Source organism: Lontra canadensis, unplaced genomic scaffold, assembly GCF_010015895.1.
Source record: "Lontra canadensis isolate GAN:19392208 unplaced genomic scaffold, GSC_riverotter_1.0 scaffold224, whole genome shotgun sequence".
Lineage (NCBI taxonomy): Eukaryota > Metazoa > Chordata > Mammalia > Carnivora > Mustelidae > Lontra > Lontra canadensis.
The window spans coordinates 33,026-53,770 of record NW_022631218.1 but is presented as its reverse complement, the minus strand read 5'-3'; the positions used below and the strand labels follow the sequence as shown (position 1 = coordinate 53,770).

At 52.7% G+C, this 20,745-nt stretch overlaps 1 protein-coding gene across 1 annotated transcript in view; it reads right to left on the bottom strand.

Moving 5' to 3' along the window:
• Positions 1 to 632: 632 nt before the first annotated feature.
• The window catches only part of SRL (sarcalumenin), a 34,635-nt gene continuing 14,522 nt past the window's right edge, over positions 633 to 20,745 (bottom strand). The window contains exons 2-7 of the mRNA XM_032849347.1: positions 10,309 to 11,343; positions 8,516 to 8,617; positions 7,609 to 7,704; positions 4,057 to 4,173; positions 3,100 to 3,333; positions 633 to 1,931 (exon numbers count right to left, since the gene is read on the bottom strand). Coding sequence (XP_032705238.1) covers positions 1,120 to 1,931; positions 3,100 to 3,333; positions 4,057 to 4,173; positions 7,609 to 7,704; positions 8,516 to 8,617; positions 10,309 to 11,343 — 2,396 coding nt within the window. The 3' untranslated portion in view covers positions 633 to 1,119. The remainder of the gene's footprint in view (positions 1,932 to 3,099; positions 3,334 to 4,056; positions 4,174 to 7,608; positions 7,705 to 8,515; positions 8,618 to 10,308; positions 11,344 to 20,745) is intronic.

The window sequence follows — 20,745 nt, the reverse complement described above, 5'->3', positions numbered from 1 at the left end:
CATGCATATTCACACGGATTTGAAGGCACTGGCTTCCCTGTGGTACGCGTGGTGCAAACCAGTATCAATTCAGGTGGACACTGAATGTGAAGCCTTGGCTTCCGCCCGCACCGAGTGCCTGATGCTGGTTCTGATTCGTGGGCAATCACTCTTAAGATTTGAGTGTCGGCACATCAGGGAATGGAGAAGAAGGGGAAGGAAAAGCCATGGTGTGAAAACCAGGAGGGAACGACTCTTCTGCAGAGCGTCTCTGCAGGGAAGGGATGGAAACTGCCTCCTCCTCGTCTGGGGGAGATGGGCTGCCCAGAGAAGACCCTCAGGAAAAGGAGCAAGGTTTCCATCGTCCCCTCTGAAACCCGCCTTTGGGGTCTGAGTTTTCCAAGACATGCAATAGACAAAGACACACTGCAAACCAACTAACCCTCTGAGCCCCTCTGGTACTTGCATGGAACACTCAGCCTCCTTTTGGGGCCGAGAAGGGGACTGAGCTTCTCAACCAGCTTAGAGGACTACATCAGAGAAATGGCAGGGGGAAGGCAGCACCTTCTCCTGGCCCAGGGGACTCCTGTTCTCTCTCAGCATTCTGGTATCCTAAGGGGATCCTAGGGGGAAGCGATGATGTGGAGCTGTTCCCCTGCCCCATGAGGAAGGAGGGAGGAGGGCCTAGAAGGAGGAGGGCCAGGAGACTGCGTGAGAGGAAGTCACGAAGGACCCAAGCAGCCCTACAGAAATCAAGTCTTCCCTCTTTTTCCCAGCTTAGAGACATAAAAGAGAATTTCAGCTGCTTTCAGCTGGACATGTATCACTTCAGTATACACTAGAATTTAGCTGCTTTCTGTCCCTTTGCAATAGGACCCAGGAAAAGCTGGCGGGGCCTGACCTGCCTTAGTCAGGCCCCCCACGGAAGCAAGAAGATGGGCACACTATATAATTCACAGTTTCCTCTCGCCTCCCTTGACCCACACGCTCCCCCACCACTGGCCTCAATTAACTCCCAAATCTCCGGCATGTAAGGATTCTTGCCAGTGTGGCTCAAAGGGTTAATAAACCAGGACTTCTCAGACAGTTAGGACAAAAGCTCATTCACCAACAGGAACCCCAGAACGGAGACACAATGACCTAGTGTTTCTTATAGCGATTCTTTGGGGTCTCGCCACACCCTGTTTTGTCACAGTTGAGAGCACCTGGATTCTTGCCTAGCCCAAGGCTTCCCAGGAGGCTGGGGAGCTCCTGCGTAATGGCCCGCTCAATCTTCTCCAGGAAGCAGCCCCCCATATAGGAACACTGCTGGGACAGCAGCTTGAAACTAGAGATGGGGTTGATGCCAAAGAAGTCCTTGTAGGCCTCGCGGTTGGGAAGGTCAAACTTGCTGACATTGGTCTTTGCCAGGATGGTCTTGAAGATGTAGAACTTGTCGGGGTCTTCCACAATGTCCTTAAAGACCAGCTCTCCATCGCTGAAGAAGGTCATTTTGTCCTTGTAAGTCTGCAGATAGCGGTCGACCAGGAGGGCGTGGATGCGGACCCGGATGGCGTGCTGGCGGATGAAGGCAATCTTGTTCTCCAACCTGTTCTCGATCACCTGGTTCAGGTCTTCCAGAAGAGAGATCTCTTCCTTGAGGAACAGGTCCCGGTGGGTATCGGGCTTGTAGTCTTGTGGCCAGAAGGAGCTGACATACACCCTCGGGGGCTCTGTGACATTGATGAGTGGGGCCAAGCTCCAGAAGAGGGCCCCATAAACCCGCATAAGCATCTGCGTGGCCAGGTTATCGGCCTTGTTCAGGATGATCCTTATCTGGGACTCACGTCCCTTCAGCTGGCGGAAGAGCATCTCCAGCTCCAGACCCACATCCAACTTGGTTGGGTCAAAGACGACAAAGATGAGGTCCGCTCTGTCGATGAACCACTGGCACACGTCATTGAAGGGGTAACCTTGGGATGGGGGGGAGTAAGAAGTCAAGCTGAGCAGGCTCACCCTAACCCTTCGTGCCCCCTTCCAGAACCAAACCATTGCCTGCACTGAAGGAAGTAAAGGCAATAGGGATTTTCTGGGCTTTTAAAGACTCAAAGAATTAACTGCGTATCTCGTGGGCCTTGTCAGCCCTGAGCCAAGAATAGCTTGATCCTTGTCTTAATCTATGGAATCCAAGGCTCCAGGAAAATAAAATACTTTTTCAAAGTGGAGATCTTTCTACTGTCGAAAAAGATGTGGGACAGTGGCAAAGACATTGAAGGAATGAAGTCAGGGAATTAGAAGGATATGAGGGAGAGGATGTGCTATTTAGGGGGAAGCGATGTGGAGCTGGCCCAAGACCCAAACTGGAATTTGGGTTCTGCCACTGGCCAGCCCAGAAGAGTAAAAGCTTCCAACCTTCACCATTTTAGTTACAAAATGACAAGAAGAACAATAGCACCTAGTCTATATAAAGATTATGATGTTGCTGTAAGTAACAGAAAACACCTAGCTAAAACCGCCTCTCACATGGTAGGTTCTCAACATATTTTAACTCCTTCCACTTATTTCCAAAATGAGGAGACTAGGAATACCTGTCTTGAAATTCTTCTACAACAATCAACGTAATGCACATCTGATGCATAACAGAAGAAGAAAGGTGAATTTACTATCATAATTATTAGTGACAATATTATTACCAGTAATAAAATGGTCATAAAATCAAAATGAGAGTTATAACCATAAATTGAGATCCACCATCTGGGCCTATAGTCCTACAGATGCCCTGTGATGACTCATCTCTGCATACAGCCCCGTGTCACAGTAACACTTAGCGACCTCTGTCATAACCTAGTGTCTGCTGGGCCCAAAGTGGCACTCTTCTCCCATTGGAAGAGAATTTTGGGAAGTCTAATACAGGCTTATGGTCAAGCAGGCCTGGTAAAGTAGACCCTGGACCAGGAGGAGTTTGAGGTCAGCTTTAAACCAGAACCCAAGTTAACCAGAGGTCAAGTACACGTGGACTGGGATCCGATTTGCCTTGGACAACGCTGGCCATCTTTCCTCTCCCCTTGCCTGCCTACCACCCACCACTGAACTGTTTTCTAACACAAAACTCAAGGTGTTCGGACACAAGTGCTCCATTACCTCTTTCTTGCTGCTTGCGGTTTTCGATGATGCCTGGTGTATCCACGAAAGTGACTCGCTCCAGAAGTTTGTGGGGAACCTCGATGCCAATCAGCTTCTCTAGGAAATTCTGGCCAAATTTCTCGAGGGGTGAGAAGGACCGGGCGCTGTCAGCAGCCATGACGATACCCTCGATGGTTTTCAGCTTGGGTCCATGCATGAGGACGGTGAACTCAGAGGTGGTGGGCTCAGCACCTGCACGCATGGGCATGAGGGCAGTCGGAACACAGTCACCTCTGGGACAGAGACCCTACTACAAAGTAAGTGGATAAGCAAGGGGTTTCAGGATGGGTTTGCCCCAAGAACTGGATACCCTGTTTGCTAAGCTAGTGTCTTCTTTCTTTTTTTAACTGTAAAATAAATGTCATGAAATTTACCATTTTACCCATTTTGAGTGTACAGCTTGGTGGCATTAAGCACATTCATACCACTGTGCAGCCCTCACCACCATCTGCCTCCTGAACTGAACCTGTCCCCATTCATCCCCCACTTCCCAGGCCCTGGTAATCTCTGCTCTACTCTGTTCTCTGTGGATTGGATGACTCTAGGCACCTCCTAAATGGAATTGTAGGACATCTGTTCTTTTGTATCTGGCTTATCTCCCTCAACATAGTGTCTTCAAGATTCATGGATGTTGTAGCATGTTTCCGAAATGTATTCCTTCTTAAGACTGAATGATACTCCTCACTCTATCGTACGGATAGACCCTTTGGTTTATCCATTCATTTGTCTGTGGATGTTTGGGTGGTTTCCATCTCCAGCCGTTGTTTACAAATTCTCCTGTGAACACGGACTGTAGCTGTTGGCTTCTTGTATGTAACTCCCATTGTTCTATCGAAGACACACATGACTATTTCATCGTGCCTGCACAGAGGACACTGCCATGCCAAACACACGTGCACGAGAATCCGCTATTACCTGTATAGAGCTGGTAGCGAGTGTTTTCCAAGCCGAGGAGGTAGTTTATCATGGTGGACTTGCCAACGCTCCACGGTCCCAGGAATAGCACCATGGGCTTGGAAGTAATCTCCCCATCTGTAGGCAGCAGGAATTAGACGTGGAAGTGACTGATGAAGTTCGTACAGGAGTGACACAGTGCTTCCCGCCACATCCCAGTCCATCTAATAGAATTTGAGAATTCTACGTGGGACCGGGCAGGGTATGGCTATCAGTGGCATGTCTCTTGCTATGTAAATGTGATCACCCAGTTAAAAGACGTGAGGAGACATGATTCTGGCCTTACACAGATCCTTGGCACACAGGCTCCAGAAGGAGGAGATGACATCAACAAACACTGACTCAGAGCTCACTGTGGGTGAGGCCTCTTGGTTTGCATCTGAGGAACTGCTCATCAGAAGGGGAGAAGGGAGCTGCCACAGGGGGAGGGGTTAGAACTCTGCTACCTGGGGATGCCTGGCTGGCTCAGTCAGTGAAGCATGTAACTCTTGGTCTTGGGTTTATGAGTTCAAATCCGACATTGGATGTAGAGATTACTTAAAAATAAAATGATGGGGCGCCTTGGCGGCTCAGTGGGTTAAGCCTCTGCCTTCAGCTCAGGTCATGATCTCAGGGTCCTGGGATCGTGCCCTGCATCAGGCTCTCTGCTTGGCGGGGAGCCTGCTTCCCCCTCTCTCTCTGCCTGCCTCTCTGCCTACTTGTGATCTCTCTCTCTCTGTGTCAAGTGAATAAATACAATCTTTTAAAAAAATAAAAAATAAAATAAAATGTTAAGCGGTGCCTGGGTAGCTCAGTTGGTTGAGTGTCTGCCTTCAGCTCAGGTCATGATCCCAGGGTCCTCAGATCGAGCCCCGCATTGCACTGCCTGCTCAGCAGAAGCCTGTTTCTCCCTCTCCCTCTGCTGCTCCCCCCCTGCTTGTGCTCTCTCTGTCTGTATCTCTGTCAAATAAATAAATAAAATCCTTTAAAAGAAATTTTTTTTTAAAAAAATTAAAGAAAAAAAAACCCTCTGCTATCTGGATTGGTAACAGAAAGAAAAAGACATGAGATAGGCTCACACAATCTTAGACATCCTGGATGGGAGCCTCCTGACATCCTACCTCAGGCTCAGCCTGACCCTGGGCTCTGGGCCAGTCTCAAATTAGCCTCCAAAGACCACGATCTATTTCCCAGGACCAAGCACTGACTAGGCAATTCTTGGGTCCCTGGGCCCCGTGTCCAATGTCAGGAAGAGCAACCTGCCTGGGCCACACCAGTTGGGGTCTCTAAGAAGGGAAAGCAGAATCCTCCAGTGCTTTCAAAACCAGGGGGTGGGGGAGACAGGGCCACTGGCTGCTGGCTCACAGGCTCCTGCTCTTGCAACGTGTCCCTGAGCCACAGCACGGGGACCAACCCGGCATCACGTACACCTCACATTCTCCAACCTCTTGGTCCCCCTGAGCCCGGCACATAGGCCCTGGACAGTAGATCCTCTTTTTTTTTTTTTTCCCCATTTTGATATATTTAATTTCTTGGTTCAAAAATCAGAAGTATAAAAGGGTATAGAGTGAAAGTCTCTCACCCCTATCCCCAGTCTGCCTCAGTCATAACACCCATGATGTATTCTTCCAGGCATTTTAATGCGCGCGGTCTAAGCAACAGGAGCAGATACCACATTCCCCATCTTCTTTCTACAAAGAGGAGGGCAGTATTCCTCTTGTTCTGCACCTTGCTTCTTGAAGTGCTGGTTTTCTTTCTCTGAGGTGAAACTTAGTCCCAGAAGACCAAGATGGTGTCTCGTAAGTGGCAGGCACGTATATAATTGCCTGAAATTGATACCACAGCCCTGCCCCATTCCTCTCGGGAATGGGGCAAACACACACGATGAGTTGCTTGCCTCCCTGAGTGCCAACACCTGGCTCGAGGACAGGAAGGGATAGGCAGACTAGTTATAACCACACAGATCCTAGGCAGAATGTCTTTCACCCAGGTCCAGGGGGACACTAGGGGAACTGGATCTTCCAGCTCCATCTGAGAAGAACTAGAAACGGGCTCTCTGGGGGCTGCTGTTTCAGCTGTCTACAGCAGGGGGCGTTACTGGCATGTGCTGGAGGCCACAGGTGAGACGCTGAGGTTCCCCTGCAGGCAGGGAGGCAGAATCCCTGGCACCGGGACAGGGGAGGGGAGAGAAGCCAAGTTCAAAGAGCGGGGATCAGGAGGCAGGAGCGCCCTCCCTGCACAGCACCATTTCATCCGCCAGCCCACAGCCTCGGGCGGGCCACTTGGGTGGGTCTGCAGGGGCTTCAAGGGAAGGCCAGTGTGGAGGACAGGAAAGCCACAGGAGACAGCCACCTCACACATCTCCTGTGAAGCCCAAGAGGATGGCTGCCTCTTAGGCTTGGAAGAGGCTGTCCGGGAAGTCATGGAATAGGGCATTCTCCCCAAGAAGGAGCCGAGAGTTCCAGCTCTTGGTTCAGCCGTGTGATCCTGAGAAACCCAGCGTTTCCCTGTGCATCGGTCTCTCTTCTGTGAAGCAAGAGTAATGGGCACCCTAAATACCCTGCCCACTTTGGAGCCTTCGAGAGCATCCCATGGAGAGCATCACGCAAGAGAATATGGCAGTTGCCCGTTCACACAGGGAAAGATGTGTAACACCCTCTCCGTTCAATCAGATACATTGTGAAAGTTTTTGGGGATGAACAACTCAGGAAAAGCGCAGGGCTGCGGGGCAACAAGACTCTCCCAGACCATTATCAAGGCCACAAACCCGTCTGACCTAAGGCAACTTGGCAACAGCTGCGAAAATGTTTAACTCCATAGTTACACTTTAAAACATTTGTCCTACAAATGTATCTTCACATACATCTACAAATCTGCATATACATCTACAAATGTATCTAACAATTAGAGTCACATTTGTAACATTTCACGAAGCCCTGTGCTTTTACCATTTCGGTCAAACACAAACAGAAAAAGACACGCTTGCTCCTGGGAGCAGAGCAAATGTCTGGAAGTATTTGCAGGAAACTATAACAGAGGAAGGCTCTGAGGTACAAGTGGAGATGCTGAAAATCAAGAGAGGGATTTTTATTTTTCAATTCATACTATTTTCCACTATTTGATGGGGGGGTTAGGCAAAAAGTATCCCTTGTTTTTATTATTCCAAAAATCAATTTTTAAAAGAATCCAGACCCAAGGAAAGCTGACCAAAGTGATAAGGAGAAAAGGAAAAAAAAAAGATTCTGGGCCAACTAGGAGACTTAACACATGATCTCTTCCCTGTCAGGGGGCTCTGGGGGGACGGATGGAAATTGGCATCATGGTTCTGGGAAACCACAAGCATCCTACTGAACCATGAACACGTGCAAAGTGATCCCCACAAAACCCCATGCAAGTTAGAGCATTCTTGAGGGGAAGGCTGGTCACGTGACAGAGGCCTGGGGGGTGGAATTTAGGAGCGCTGGGCTCCACGTGTTCCTCACGCCGCCACTCACAGAGCTCAAGAGCACGCTCGGGCATCAGCCACGAGGGTACCTGTGATCTCGTGCTGCCGAAGCTCGTTGTATTTGTACGACTGCTCCAGGGGCTTGATGGAGGAATGGTAGATCTTTCGAAGCCGCTGCAGCACCACTGGAGGCAGAGAAGGGTGAAAAGGAAGAGACCAGCTCACTTTGCAGGGTAGCTCCCCCCCCAGGCCAGTGGGGAGCAGGGCCCCCCCATGTTCCCCCCCAACCCACACCCGCCTCCTCTGGCAGCCTCACAGGAGTTGGTCCACATCCCAACCCTTGGAAATTGTTAACCAAAAGGCATTCCCTCCCACCCTCAAAATCTCCTGCATTACTTTTTTTTTTTTTTTTAAACCTGATCCTCTTCTCCCTCCAGGGAAAAGCAACTCACAGAGTGAGGCTGGGAGCCTGCAGCGTGTGAGGCCCAGAAGGAGGAACTGGGGCCCCAGACCAGGCCATCTAGACCTGACCCTCCCACAGCTCCCCTCTAGCTGTGTGCCCCATGCAAACTGTGCAAACCGAGGCTGCTCTGAGCTCCAGCCAGCTCGTCAATGAAGAGGAGGCATGAGCCCCGCTGAAAGCCTTGGGTTATTCTGAGCGTGAAGTGCCAGAAAGAAAAAAGCTTTATAAACTGTAAAAACCAAAGCAGATGGGACGAACTCTTACGAGCAAGCCTCCCCAGCTGCCGCATGAAGGCTGGCACTGGGCCCCAGGCAGCAGCACTGGGATTTGTCCTTGGCCCTGGCCCTGTTCCCTCAGCTTGGATCACCTCTCCTCCTCCCTGCCAATCGAGAACTCCCACCTGGGCCTTGGACGCTGCTTTGGGAGCCTCTTCTACAGGGCCCCCATTTCCAGGGCTCTCAGCCCTGGAGACCTGCCTGCCTCGGAGCCCAGACCCAGCCCGACCCCCAGTCCCAGGTCCTTCCTCTAGTTACCAGAGTAATCATCCACGGGCTTGTCCTCACTCAACATCAGAGTCTTCTCGATGTGGGAGCGGTCCCTCATCTGGGCTTCTTCACTCACATCCTCTGCCTCTTCTGGGGAGAGAAGCAGAGAGCAGGGTTAGGGCAAAGCAAAGGGCCGGGCTTTGCTCTTGGCAGGAAAAGGCATAAGGAAGGGCCGCGGGAAGGCTTGCCAAGTTCAACTGAACTGAGTTCTATCTTGAGAGACTCTGAAAATCCAAACTCAGCTTCCGCTAAACTCCATGATCCATTTCACATATTCAGCAAAAATGAATTGAGCACCTAGCATGGGTCAGGCACAGAGCCCCATGCTGGGAAAGCGGTGGTGCCCAAGACAGACACAGCTCCTACCCTTGAAGAGTCTTCCTATAGTCACATGGGGAGAGGGGGAGAAATCGTCTTGAAAGCAAGGTGATAATTACGGTCAGTGTTGTGGCTATGGCACGAAAGATTCCAGAAGCTATGGGGGCCTAAGATGTGTACCTGTGAAGTCTGAGCAGGCTGGTCAGAAACCCCACCTGGGAGCTGAGATCCGAGGGGAGGAGTTAAGTAGGTGAAGACGGGGCAGGAGACAGGAGTGGTGTACAGGAGTCAGCCTTACTTCCTAGCAGTACTGGCAGCCAGGGAGAGGCTCCAAGCAAACAACTGACCCAACAAAATGAGCATTTTCTCAGGATCACACAGGCTGCTGTGGGGCTTGGGTGGGAAGAGCTGCGGCTGGATGTCTTGGGGCAGGGGGTGGCCAACCGTTCCTCTGCCCAAGCGGGAGATGCCCCGGTGACCCCCTGCAGGCTCCCAGGGAGGGGTGCCTGCGTTATAGGCCTACCGGGTGGGATGGACTTGGGCATGAGGGATAGGGGAAACCAGTCCCATAGGCGATGCGAGCAGAGAAGAATCACTGCGTCTCATGCAACACCTCAGGAACAGATTCTCCAAGATCCCCCAGGACAGCCCAACCCCAGACACAGCAAGGGTTGGGGGTGGGGGGTGGGGGATGGGGGGGGCCTCCAGCTGGCTGCAGGCCCTCCCCGTTGTGGAGGGTGCAAGTACCCAACAAGCAATGTGGAAACTAAATTCTGCAAGGAAATCTGTGGGGGGGCCACATTGGAGACAGATGACTGAGCCCAGGCCCTGTACCCTGCAAGCCGCTCTTGGTCCAGGCCAGATATTCGGATACAGCATGGGGGGCACCGGCCATCCCTAGGATGCACTACATCACTAGTGTCGGCCCCGCCCTCCCCTGTGCCCCAACCCCAAGGCCTGCAGGACATCAGGGTCCCTCATTATCACCATCCTGACCCCACTCCCCGTCCACCCCACCAGACCTGGCCTAGTCTTCAAGGGGAGAACCCAGGGGGCTCTGAACACACCCTACTCACAACTCTCTCCACCAGCCTGCCACCACAGGGCCTCAAAACCTGACACTGTGCCCTGTGTCTTTCAGGTTAAGGCAGTGGTCTGCATTGAAGTGGATTGAGGGACCCTAACAGGAAGGCTCCAGAGGGCCTCACTCAGAAGTGACCAGGTTATTCTGGGCTGTCCATGGTGCGGCCTCCCACTGGTCCCTCCAAACTGGGTTTAGCGGCTCATGAGCAGCCCAAAGGCCCCTCATGGGCCAGGCATCCTGGCTGGGGCCTCCACCCAGCAAACCCGGAGCTGGCTGTGGGTTCTCCCGCTGCACTCTGTCCCTGCCTAATCCACCACACACATCTTGCAGAAGAGCGCAGCTGCCCCAGGGGCTGGGATCAATCTTCATGCTCCCCTACCCTGAGGCCCCTCCTTAGGCTCCTCTGCCTCATCTCCCTCGGGCCCTGTATTCAATTCCTTAGAGCTCAGCTGGGGCCCCTCATCTCCAGGGCTCATGGTTCCTGCTGCTTCCTGGGGTTTCCCGGCTTCCTCTGAGGCGCCCCCAGTTTCTTCTGAACTCTCCCCGTCGCCACTGTCCTCCTCAGATTCTTCTTCAGATGGCGCTCCTCTTCCTTCCTTGCCTGCACTGTGGTCACCGCTCTCTTCTTCAGAGGAGGCCTCATCCAGGGCCTCCTCAGTCAGCCCTGGGGCCTGGGCCTCAGGGGGGTGGTCCTCCTGGGTGTCCCCCGCTTCAGAGCTCCGTGCATGGCTGGTCTCTGAGACTGGGCTGGGCTCCACCTGGTCCTCGGCCCCCTCCTTGGTTTCTGTGTCCATGTCCAAGCCTCCATCTGGCACTTCTGGCTCCTGATCACGCCCTGGGCTGTCCTGTCGTGTCTCAGGGGCGTGGACCTCCACGACCTCCCTGGCAGGAGAGGCTCCCAAGCCTTCTGGTTGCACAGTTCCTCCTGCTGCCCCCTGTGCGGGGCGGTGCCCTAGAACCTCCTCAGCTTCCTCGGGGACTGCGCCACTCCCAGCCTGCCCTTCAGCCGCCCCAGCAGCCCCCTCCTGTCCTGGGCCCTCTCCCCGGCCCAGCTCTTCCCCAGGCCGGCCCTCTCCTTCTGCTGGAAGGATGCGGGCTCTGGGTGGGCCTGATTCTTCCTCCCCAGGTCCCGCAGGGTCCCTGGGGGCAGCTGACTCTGAGGCTGAGACGTTGGAGAGGCTGGATTCGGGACCAGGGCCCGGGCTGGTGCTGGCAGGGGGCCCAGCGGCTGTCTGCTCCGAGCTCTCAGCCTCCCTGCCATCCGGGGAGTGAAGGAGCAGGGTCTTCTCTTGAGGGGACGCCTCTGCATAGAGCGCCCTCTCCTTCTCCTCTAGACTTGCTTCTCCAGCAGAGAAATGATTCTCCAACAAATTGCCAACATCTTCCGTGCCACCCGAAGTGGAAACTTGCCGTTCTAAATGATTAGAACACCATGGGTCAGTTTCACAGGGTTGGCACTCACTCCGCTTCCCTAAAGAATCTAATGCCACTTAGCTCCTGTCCTCCAGGAGGGAGGTGTGGACCTCTCTCCCTGCTCCTCACAGCTGCCCTCTGAGGCGAGCAGAGTGGCCATTACTCGGCCTTCCACCCGAGACCTGGAAGCTGTGGCTTGGGAATTATCACCCACTGTCCATCCCTGGGGGAGGGAGCAGCCAAGCCGCCTCTAGGACCCCACCCTTGGCCCCTGACTCTCGAGCCTCCACTGGGTCCTGATCACCATGGGGAGGGAAATTTAGGGATCCCTTCCAGCCCCTCCTCAACCTTGCAGCAGGCACGTGCAGCGAGGCTCACCAAGAGATCTTTCCAAGATAGGACAGATGCTTGGACATTCCACCCCCTGGTCAGTTCCTAGAGTCATTAACCCGCAGGCTTTTTACACTGCTAGCAGCAAAGGAGTGAAAACAGGTGTGTGCCCGCCAGATCATCTCAGGTTCCACAGCAAGTACTTAGGGGATTACTTGTGGCTCTCGGCCTTATTAAGTCACACATTCAACTCTGTCCCCTTAAGGGCAGGCATTTGCCGGCCTTGCTAGCTTAAATTAGAGGGGACACGGCCTGAGGAGGAGGAGCTACCCAAAACAGGCAGGGCCAGGGCTTCCCAGTGGCCTTAGCCAACCCCTTCCCAAGGGGATCCCCTCCTAAGGGCCCGTGGCTTTACCAAGGAGAGCTGAGGGCACAGAGAGAGCAGAGCAGGAGAGAGTCTGTGGGGCCTAGTCTGTGCCAGAGACCTCCGTCAGGAGGTAAGTGGGATTTATGTGTAAAATGGGGCCAGGAGAGAGGATTGGGTCTATCCCTTCTGTCCCCTCCCACCCAGGTTGGGACCTAGTTAAGGAGGAGGCTCCAGGAGAGGGACAATGGAGGTCTGGCACCCTACCTTTCGGTAGCTGACACAGCCCCAAAGACTCCCTTAACTCACAAAGATGCTTTCTGAGGAAGCAGCATCCCACCTCTGCTGGGGACAGCATGGTACTCCCACCTCTGCCTCCCACAAAGAAAAACCACATCTTGGGGCTCCCCTTTTAGGGTAGCCTCCAAGAGCCAAGAACAACTATTTTCTCATTGACCCCTATAGCAGCAACCTGCGATCACATTCAGGAGGAAATTCGGGGGCCTTTAATTAAAAAGGAGCCGCTTATACTGATAGGACACTTTCACATTCATGACCTCACCTGACCACCTTGATTACCATCAGACACATTTCAGAAGGTCTAGAGAAAGTCTTTGACTTGCCTAAGACAGCAGGTGGCCAGTGGGTGACTGGAATCTAGAACTGTCTACTCCTCATCCAAGCCTCCTATGTCAACCTATGTTTAGGGGTGCACACGGAAACCCCTTCTCCCTGAGACCTCACCCCTCCCTGCACACACCTTCTGTCCACATCCAGACTGCAAGAGCTATGGCTTTGATAATCCTCCCTGCATTCCCCCAGACCCTGAGAGCCACAGAAAGTGCCAGGGAGAGAGATCCGTGGGGACACCTGGGTACAAGGAAAATTTCTGGCTCCCCCAGGGGAGAGCTGGAGGTTACCTGTTAAAATTTTCTTTCCTGGGGCGCCTGGGTGGCTCAGTGGGTTAAGCCTCTGCCTTCAGCTCAGGTCATGATTTCAGGGTTCTGGGATCGACTCCCACATCGGGCTCTCTGCTCGGCAGGGAGCCTGCTTCCTCCTCTCTCTCTCTCTGCCTGCCTCTCTGCCTACTTGTGATCTCTCTCTGTCAAATAAATAAAAAATCTAAATAAATAAATAAATAAATAAATAAATAAAATTTTCTTTCCTTATCTCCTAATTCTTCTGTTTCCATCTCTATCCCCCCTGACTCCCTAGAGAAAAACTAATGGCAGGAACTCTGTTTAACTCATCGATACTGACAGTCTCTGAGCAGCAAGATATGGGTACTATACCTCATAAGAGATACATTTGTACAAGCTTTCAGTATGCCAGGCAATGTTAAAGCATTTCATGCAAATAAGACATTAACTGATCTTACTCGATTTACTTCATCTCACTTGCTTCTGGAAGACAAGTCTTCCTCTTGCTATTTTTACAGCTGAGATCAGGAATGAAATCTGAGACACTGAATGCCTTGCCCAACACACAGCTGGCAACTGGCTGAAGCCATTTAACTATAGAGCAGCAGCAGCCGGGAGCTTGGTAGAGATGCAGACTCTCGGGCCCCAGCTCAGACCCACTGAATTAGAATCTGCAGTTTCACAAGATGCCCCAGTGAGTCATTTTCACTTTAGCTTGAGAAGCACCAGTCTATACCAGAGGATAAAAATGCTTCTGATGCAGTGGTTCTGGGCACTGGGTACACATTGGAATCACCCAGTTCTTGGTGCCATTCTTCCCCTCTCCTCAGAGGTTCTGATTGAATTAGGATATATCCCAAGCATCAGGACTTTAACAAAAACAAACAAAACAACAACAACAAAACAACCTTGAGTAATTCTACTATGCAGCCAAAGCTGCAAACCACTGATAAACCAAATAATCCTGAGCCCTGAGTCCCTGAGCCAAGACTTCTGCTCCTGGACCCTCCCCACTCTTGTGCCCACCGGGGACTCCCAAGTTGGATGAGTCACCCAAGGCTTGGCATTTGCCCTTGGAATAGCAATGGTCCATGCTTCTCTGGTGAATCTGGCCCTTTCCTCAGGCCCTGTTGCCCTCTATTATTGATGATGATAATGATGATGATGATGGTAGCGATGGATGGTAAGGATGGTGATGGTGGCAATTGTGGTGATGGTGATGATGATGGTGGGGATGGTGGGGATGATGGTAAGAACTGTGGTGATGGTGATGACGGTGAGGGTGATGATGATGCTAAGGATGGTGGTGACGGTGATGATGATGATATAAGGATGGTGGGGGTGATGGTGGGGATGGTGAGATGCAATGGTAAGGATGGTGGTGATGGTGGGGACGATGATGGTGGGGATGGTGGTGGGGATGGTAGTGATGATGGTGAGGATGGTGGTGGTGATGGTTATGGTAGTGATGATGGTAAGGATGGTGGTGATGGTAGTAATGATGGTGGGGATTGGTGGGGATGGTGGGGATGGCAGAAATGGTGGTGGTGATGGTGATGGTGATGATGATGGTGGGGATTGTGGGTGGAACATACTCTGGGTCTGACCATCTGTGGTGTTTCTAATATTCTCAGAACACCCTCTGTCCCTAGTAAGGGTGAAAGGGCTACATAATCCCAAGGGAGATGAGGACCCCAGACTTTGGGGGCTTAACATGAACTTCACATTGTTTATTTCCACTCCTGGGCCCCTGACAGGAGCGTGTGTGTGTGTGTGTGTGTGTGTGTGTGTGTGTGTGTGTTTCTGTGTCTATGTGTTTCTGTGTGTCTACATCCATATCCTTCCCTGGTTTTTATAATTTAGTGTCAAGCTGTCACTGACCTGCTAAGCAATGTGGAGCAAAAAGTCCAAGGGTGATACCTTCATGCCCTGTGACCTTTCTTCCCAGGCTAAAAATAACTCTGATGGAAAAACCTCTCAATGAAACAAGCTGTGCCACTGACCCCCAGAGCCCAATTCCCAAGAAGCGGCTATGCCATTGGGTCTGATATCTCCTCTGGGAGGCAGTCAGAGGCTTCAAGAGCCTCTGATTAAATTCAGTTCAATTCCATGAAATCAAATCCAGTGTCTTCCCTCTCTCCCTGATCTCCCCAGCATCTAGCTGAAACCCCCCAGTGGCCCCTGGAGGAGGTAGGGGAAGGCACAGGGCACCCCAGACACCCCAAAAGCGCTCAGACCCTGGTAAGATGAGTCTTGGTCTGCCCCGGGACACACAGTGCTGTACTGTATGTGCCGCTGCCAAGGCAGCTGCCCTGACCTGGGCAGGCCTGGGCGCTTGCATCCGAGTACACAAATAGCAACCCCAGCTCAACCCCACAGACCACGGGAAGGCCCGCGTGCCAGGCAGAGCATGGCCTAAACCAGGTCTGCTTTCTCTCCTGACACTGCCTCTGCCGTCTTTGGAGTCTTTCGGCAGCTTGCCCCACCGGCGGCCCCAGCAGGGGCTCCACGCTCAGTTCCTCTCTCTACCACCAGCCAACTCCTAGACCATTCCAAAGCACTCCTCACACAGACTCAGAACTGTGGAGTCACCAGGGGCCTGAGTCCAGGTGCAGAGGAGGAAGCTCTGGCCAGGGAGCTTTAGAGACTTTCCCAAGGTCAGGATAGGGTTGCGACAGAGCCCAGGTTCATGGCTCTCAGTCCAGAGTTCGTCCTGCCCCCATGTAGCTTGCAAACCCTGTCCCACGAAGGCTAGAGCTCCATCGATGGGTCTCATAGGTGTGGAAAGATGAAGGAGCTGGGGCTCAACCACCCCTTTATCTCCTGGCAGCTGCTTCCCTTGGGCCAGTCTGTGCCTCCCAGGGACAGGATAAGGGGCCTAAGGAAGGGGGGGTGACAGCCACTGCTCCTGCCTATCCTGCCTTGTCCCTAAAAATTCCACTAGCTTCCTATTGATCATTTTCCCCAAAAGTCCAAGGAGCCCCCCCATATAGCATCTGCTGACCAATGTTTGCCAGGCACTGAGCTGGGTGATGTCTCGCCCTCACGCAGAACTTCGTGCTTCCAGAAGTGGTTTTACGTTCTTCTTCCCTGCCCCCGGCAGCCCTCTGAGGCATGGGAAGCAAGGACTATTAACCTCTGAGGAAGCGGACACAGGAAAGTCATTTGCCCAACAAGCATTCCAGGAATGGGCTCGAGCTCAGGCCAAGACACAAAGCGGAGTTCCCGGGCCACATGTGGGCAGTACCCGAGACCCGCGGGGCTTTCCAAGCAGGGACGCCCAGTCTCCAAGGGCGGGTCAGTGTAAGCCGCATGTTCCAGAAGGTGATGCTAACGAGCACCGATGTTTGAGAACCATGGCTCTGAGCCACCCTGGCTGCCAGGCATCAGGGAGTCTGTGTTGAAGCTGGAGATCAGGAGAAGGAAGGTCAGAACCTGAGATTTTGTTTGGCTGACCTGTTCTGAGGCCACCTCTAGAGGCTGAATTTTTTTTTTTAAGATTTTATTTATTTATTTGACAGAAATCACAAGTAGGCAGAGAGGCAAGGAGAGAGAGAGAGGAAGGGAAGCAGGCTCCCCACTGAGCAGAGAGCCCGATGTGGGGCTCGATCCCAGGACCCCGGGATCATGACCTGAGCCGAAGGCAGAGGCTTTAACCCGCTGAGCCACCCAGGCACCCTAGAGGCTGAATTTATTCAGTGCTTCCACAGAGTAGAAGGTAAACTCAATCCCACCTGTCCAAGACTCCTTAGCACACGTGTTTCTAAGGCTCAGCCAAGGTTATCCTCCATGTGTCTTCTCATCCATTTCAAACTACAGAGTCCAAGTCACACACAGGTAGGATACCTTTGACGGTCACACATACAGAGTTATATAGATGAGTCATCGTAATAAGGCCCCAGAGAGACCATCGCTTTCCAGTTCTAGTCCTGGACACTTGTGTACCCAGGAGTCAGGAACACCAGTCTTGCATCCAGAGGGTCCCACATCTTTCACCAGGCTGTCCTTCACCCAGACACTCAGACAGCTCGTCTGCCATGCCTCAAGTATAGCTGAGAGCCCTTGAGAAAGACAGTTTACAGAGCCAGAGCAGGAGACTGACCCCTTCTGGGTCCTAGATCTTGTCTCCGAACACTCCTGGACTGGGCCAATGGTCAGCAGCCTCTTTGGGTGTCACATTTTTTTCTTGACCTTATTAACAGAGTAAATGTTCACCACTCAGGGCCCCTTGTTCTTTCGCTTCTTGGAAGAGCCTTCAGACAGCTTTGCAGATGCCCGTGCTGAGGACCCTAGAAGGGAAGTATCCATATCCTCTCAGAACCCTGGGACCCTCTCTCTTGCCATTTGGTTGGACTTTACCTCTTTCCCCCTGGACAAGGGACCCAGGGTACAGTGGACGAGGCAGCCATCCTGGGAAGGTTCTTTGGCCCCCTGGCCAAGCTCCTAAAGTCAAGGTTAATCCCACCAGGACAGCTAGTCCCCAGTTGGACTCCAGCCCCCAAATGATTCACCCAGGGGATAGGATGCAATGACAATGGCACCAATCAGAGAGAACCATGGGATTAGGAGTCAAAAGCGACCGCCTCACAGACCAGACGAAGTGTTTTGATTTCAGTGGTCAAGAACCGAAAACTCTGAAGAGTGGTTGCCCCAAGGACACAGGGCTGGTTAAACCCATCAGCCACAGGCTGGTTCTAGAAGCCAGCTCCCCACCAATCAAGTCTCATTGGCTTTCCTGGCACCAGACCACCAATCCCCAGAAAGGAGAGGGGGTGAGCCAGCTTCTGAGTCTATCCTCTTCCTCCTCCCTTTAAAAAGGATTAAGACTTCAAGACAATTGTTTTTAACCCGTAAAGTTCAGAGAATTGACAGAAGAACTCCACCTCCCATTCCCATCCCTAATTCCTGGGAATTCTTGCTTTGGGCGCTATGGAGAGAAATCACACACAATCCCACAACCATCACATATACATATTCTTGTTACTGATGCCCAGGGGATTCAGGGTTCTGGATGAACACTCCCTTCTGAAAGGCAAATGCCTCTGAAAGAGGTAAAACCCGAAGTCCTCACCCCTTGCTGTGACTCAATGATTAAAGGGGCAGCTTGTGGAAAACCCAGTTTTCCCAGAGATCAGCCCTGCCTGAAGTGAAGAGAAATCCTTGTAGGAGTCATTGGACAATATTTCCTCTATTCAGAGCGGGTGAGCAGAGCGGGGGAGGGAAGGCAGGAGGGAGAGGTACGTGCTAGATCCTGAGACAGGTGGCTAGCACCCTCCACCTCCCACCTCCCCACCCAAAGACATGGAGTCCCCCTAGAGTCTGGAGGATGACTCTGGGAGGTCACCAGGCAGGGAGAGACCTACTGAGAGCCAAAGGAGTGTGGCTGCCTGAGGTCTGGTCAGAGTCACCTAGGCTTGGAAATGAGGTGAACAATGACTCCCCAGTCCCACCGCATCCCCAAGACAGGGAAGCAGCGGGGAGTCTGCTTGATTCTTGAGCTTGGGAAATGGATCTGACGCTTTCCCCAGCCTGGGCTAGGACCACATCTTGGGGCTTCCTTCTGCCACGAGACCCGGACCCAGAATGGCCTCTGGATGGGGTCAGAATCTGCTCCGTGTCTCACTAACTAGCGATGTGACCTTGGTCCTCACTCCCCCTGCACCAGCCCCATTCATCCATAAAACGCGGGTACTGACACCTCCTCCGCCGCCCCCTTCAACGTATTTTAAGCATCAGCTGATGTTTAAAAGTGTCCTGCCGTGTCAGCTGTAATGACACGAATCTCCTAGCAGAGCAAACATGCCGGGCCGATTCCCAAGTTCACCGAGGGGCCAAAACAGAACAAGCTTTGGACGGGAGCCAAAAAGGTTCACCTTCACTCCACTCATGCCAACCCTCTGTTTCTTGGGGGTCAGTCAGTGCGCCAGAACGGTCTTTCGGCCGAGGGCTCCTTCTCCCCTTCGAACAGCCAGAAGCAGCTCGGGCGTGCAGTTGTGGGCATGCTGGGGGTAACCTGATTTTTTCCATGAGGTTCCAACTGGCCTGGGACAGGAATGGGCCTCAGCTGTCAACACTCCTGGGTCCCAGATCCCATCCTGCTGAGCCCCACATTGACTCCTGTGGTAACTGACCCCCACCACTTCCAGTCAGTCCTGACTCACCCAGAAACTGGCTGAGGCAATGCACATCTCCCTCTCCCAGACTCCTCCCAGATCCCCAGATTCCTCCCATCCACCACTGAAGGGAGGTAACCCTGCATGGCACCCCTAGCACAAAGGCACCCTCAGGAGGATGCCTAAGACAACCCACTCACAGGCCGCATGTGTCTGAGGATGGGTGAGAGGCTCTGCCTGAAGGAAGAGCAAATAAGGGCCCATCTCAGCTCTCAGAAGTGGCAACACAGTCAGAGAGGCCACCATAGTGCCCACGTGTCCTCACTGTCCTTGGAATAAGCGAGCCCAGGGAGCAAAGCAATAAGCCCTTCAGAAATGACTCAAGTCTTGAGAAAGTCGCTTTGACCGTGTCACAGAGATGGAGCGAGAGAGACACTTCGCTTGTCCTGCTCGGCTGAAATCAGAGCTAATGTTTTTGCAGCTTTGAAGGGCTCCACGTGTGGGTCTGTGTGACCACAGGCGGCCCCTTCGGCCCCACTAGCGGTGCCCAGCCTCCCCAACACATGCTCAGAAGGTGTCCTTAGCAGAGCACACCTCCAGCCGCCAAGATGACCAGAGAAGCTGTTTGCCCCCAAGTCTACTCAGAGAAGGTTACGGAGGAAGATAGAGCCAAGGACAGAGGCTAGAGCAGCAATAACATGAATATTCTGCCTGGTTTGTTGCCCTGTGTGCTCCGGCCTAAACACCCTTCAGCAAAACTGCTATCCAGATGCCAAGACACAGATCTTTCCACCTTCTCTCCCGAAAGGCTTCACCAAGCTCATAACAGATGGGCTCCACTCCCAGATCCTCGAACTCATGGCCCCAAACCGCAACTTGTTTTGGTTATTTTTGTCTTAGAGATTTGTAGTACTGGAAGAAAACTTAGAAATTAACTAGTCCAGCTCACTCATTTCACAGCGGAGGTGACCAAGCCTGCTGGAAGCTGCCTACTGAGCACGGGGCAAGGCTGGACGTAAACACAGAGTCCTGGATCCCTCACCCCCTCAGAGATCCAGCACTCCTGGGATCACCCATCTGTTCCCCTTGCCTGTTCCTACAGAAGGCCTAGTCTCCCAACAAGGGCCAGCTGAGGGCTCTGACGTCCGGCTGGGTCCCCGAGCACAGCTTTCCATGGAGATTTTGGGAAGGACTGGGGTAAGGTTCAAGCTCAAGGAGGCCATGCACACCCAGCTCAGCCCTGCATTCCCCACGACTCTGGGTGCTCTGGTGTCACAGGGAGGAGAATGCAGGGAGGGGCTCATTATCCTCGTCATCAGGGGACAAAGGTCAGCTGGTTCCACGAAAGCTACATGAGATCAGCCCTTAGCTTCTGAGTTCAGGATTTGGAGAGGCCAAACGACACCAGCCAGAAGAGACTTCCAGAGTCTGGGTCACAGGGGAAAAGGAAGAAGACCTCTGTCCGCCCACTGCTCCATGGACCGTACAAACTCTCAAAGCCTCTAGGGCACTTCAGAGCTTGGAACACCACAGGCAAGGAATATCCAGGCAACTCTATGGTAGAATGTTCTAGAAATCCCATGTCTCCCCAGGAGCAGGCTTCCCAGTTTATATCCTAAAATGGCCTCGCCCAGTGACCCTCAGACATGTGAGCCACGATTTCCCAGTGAGATGTG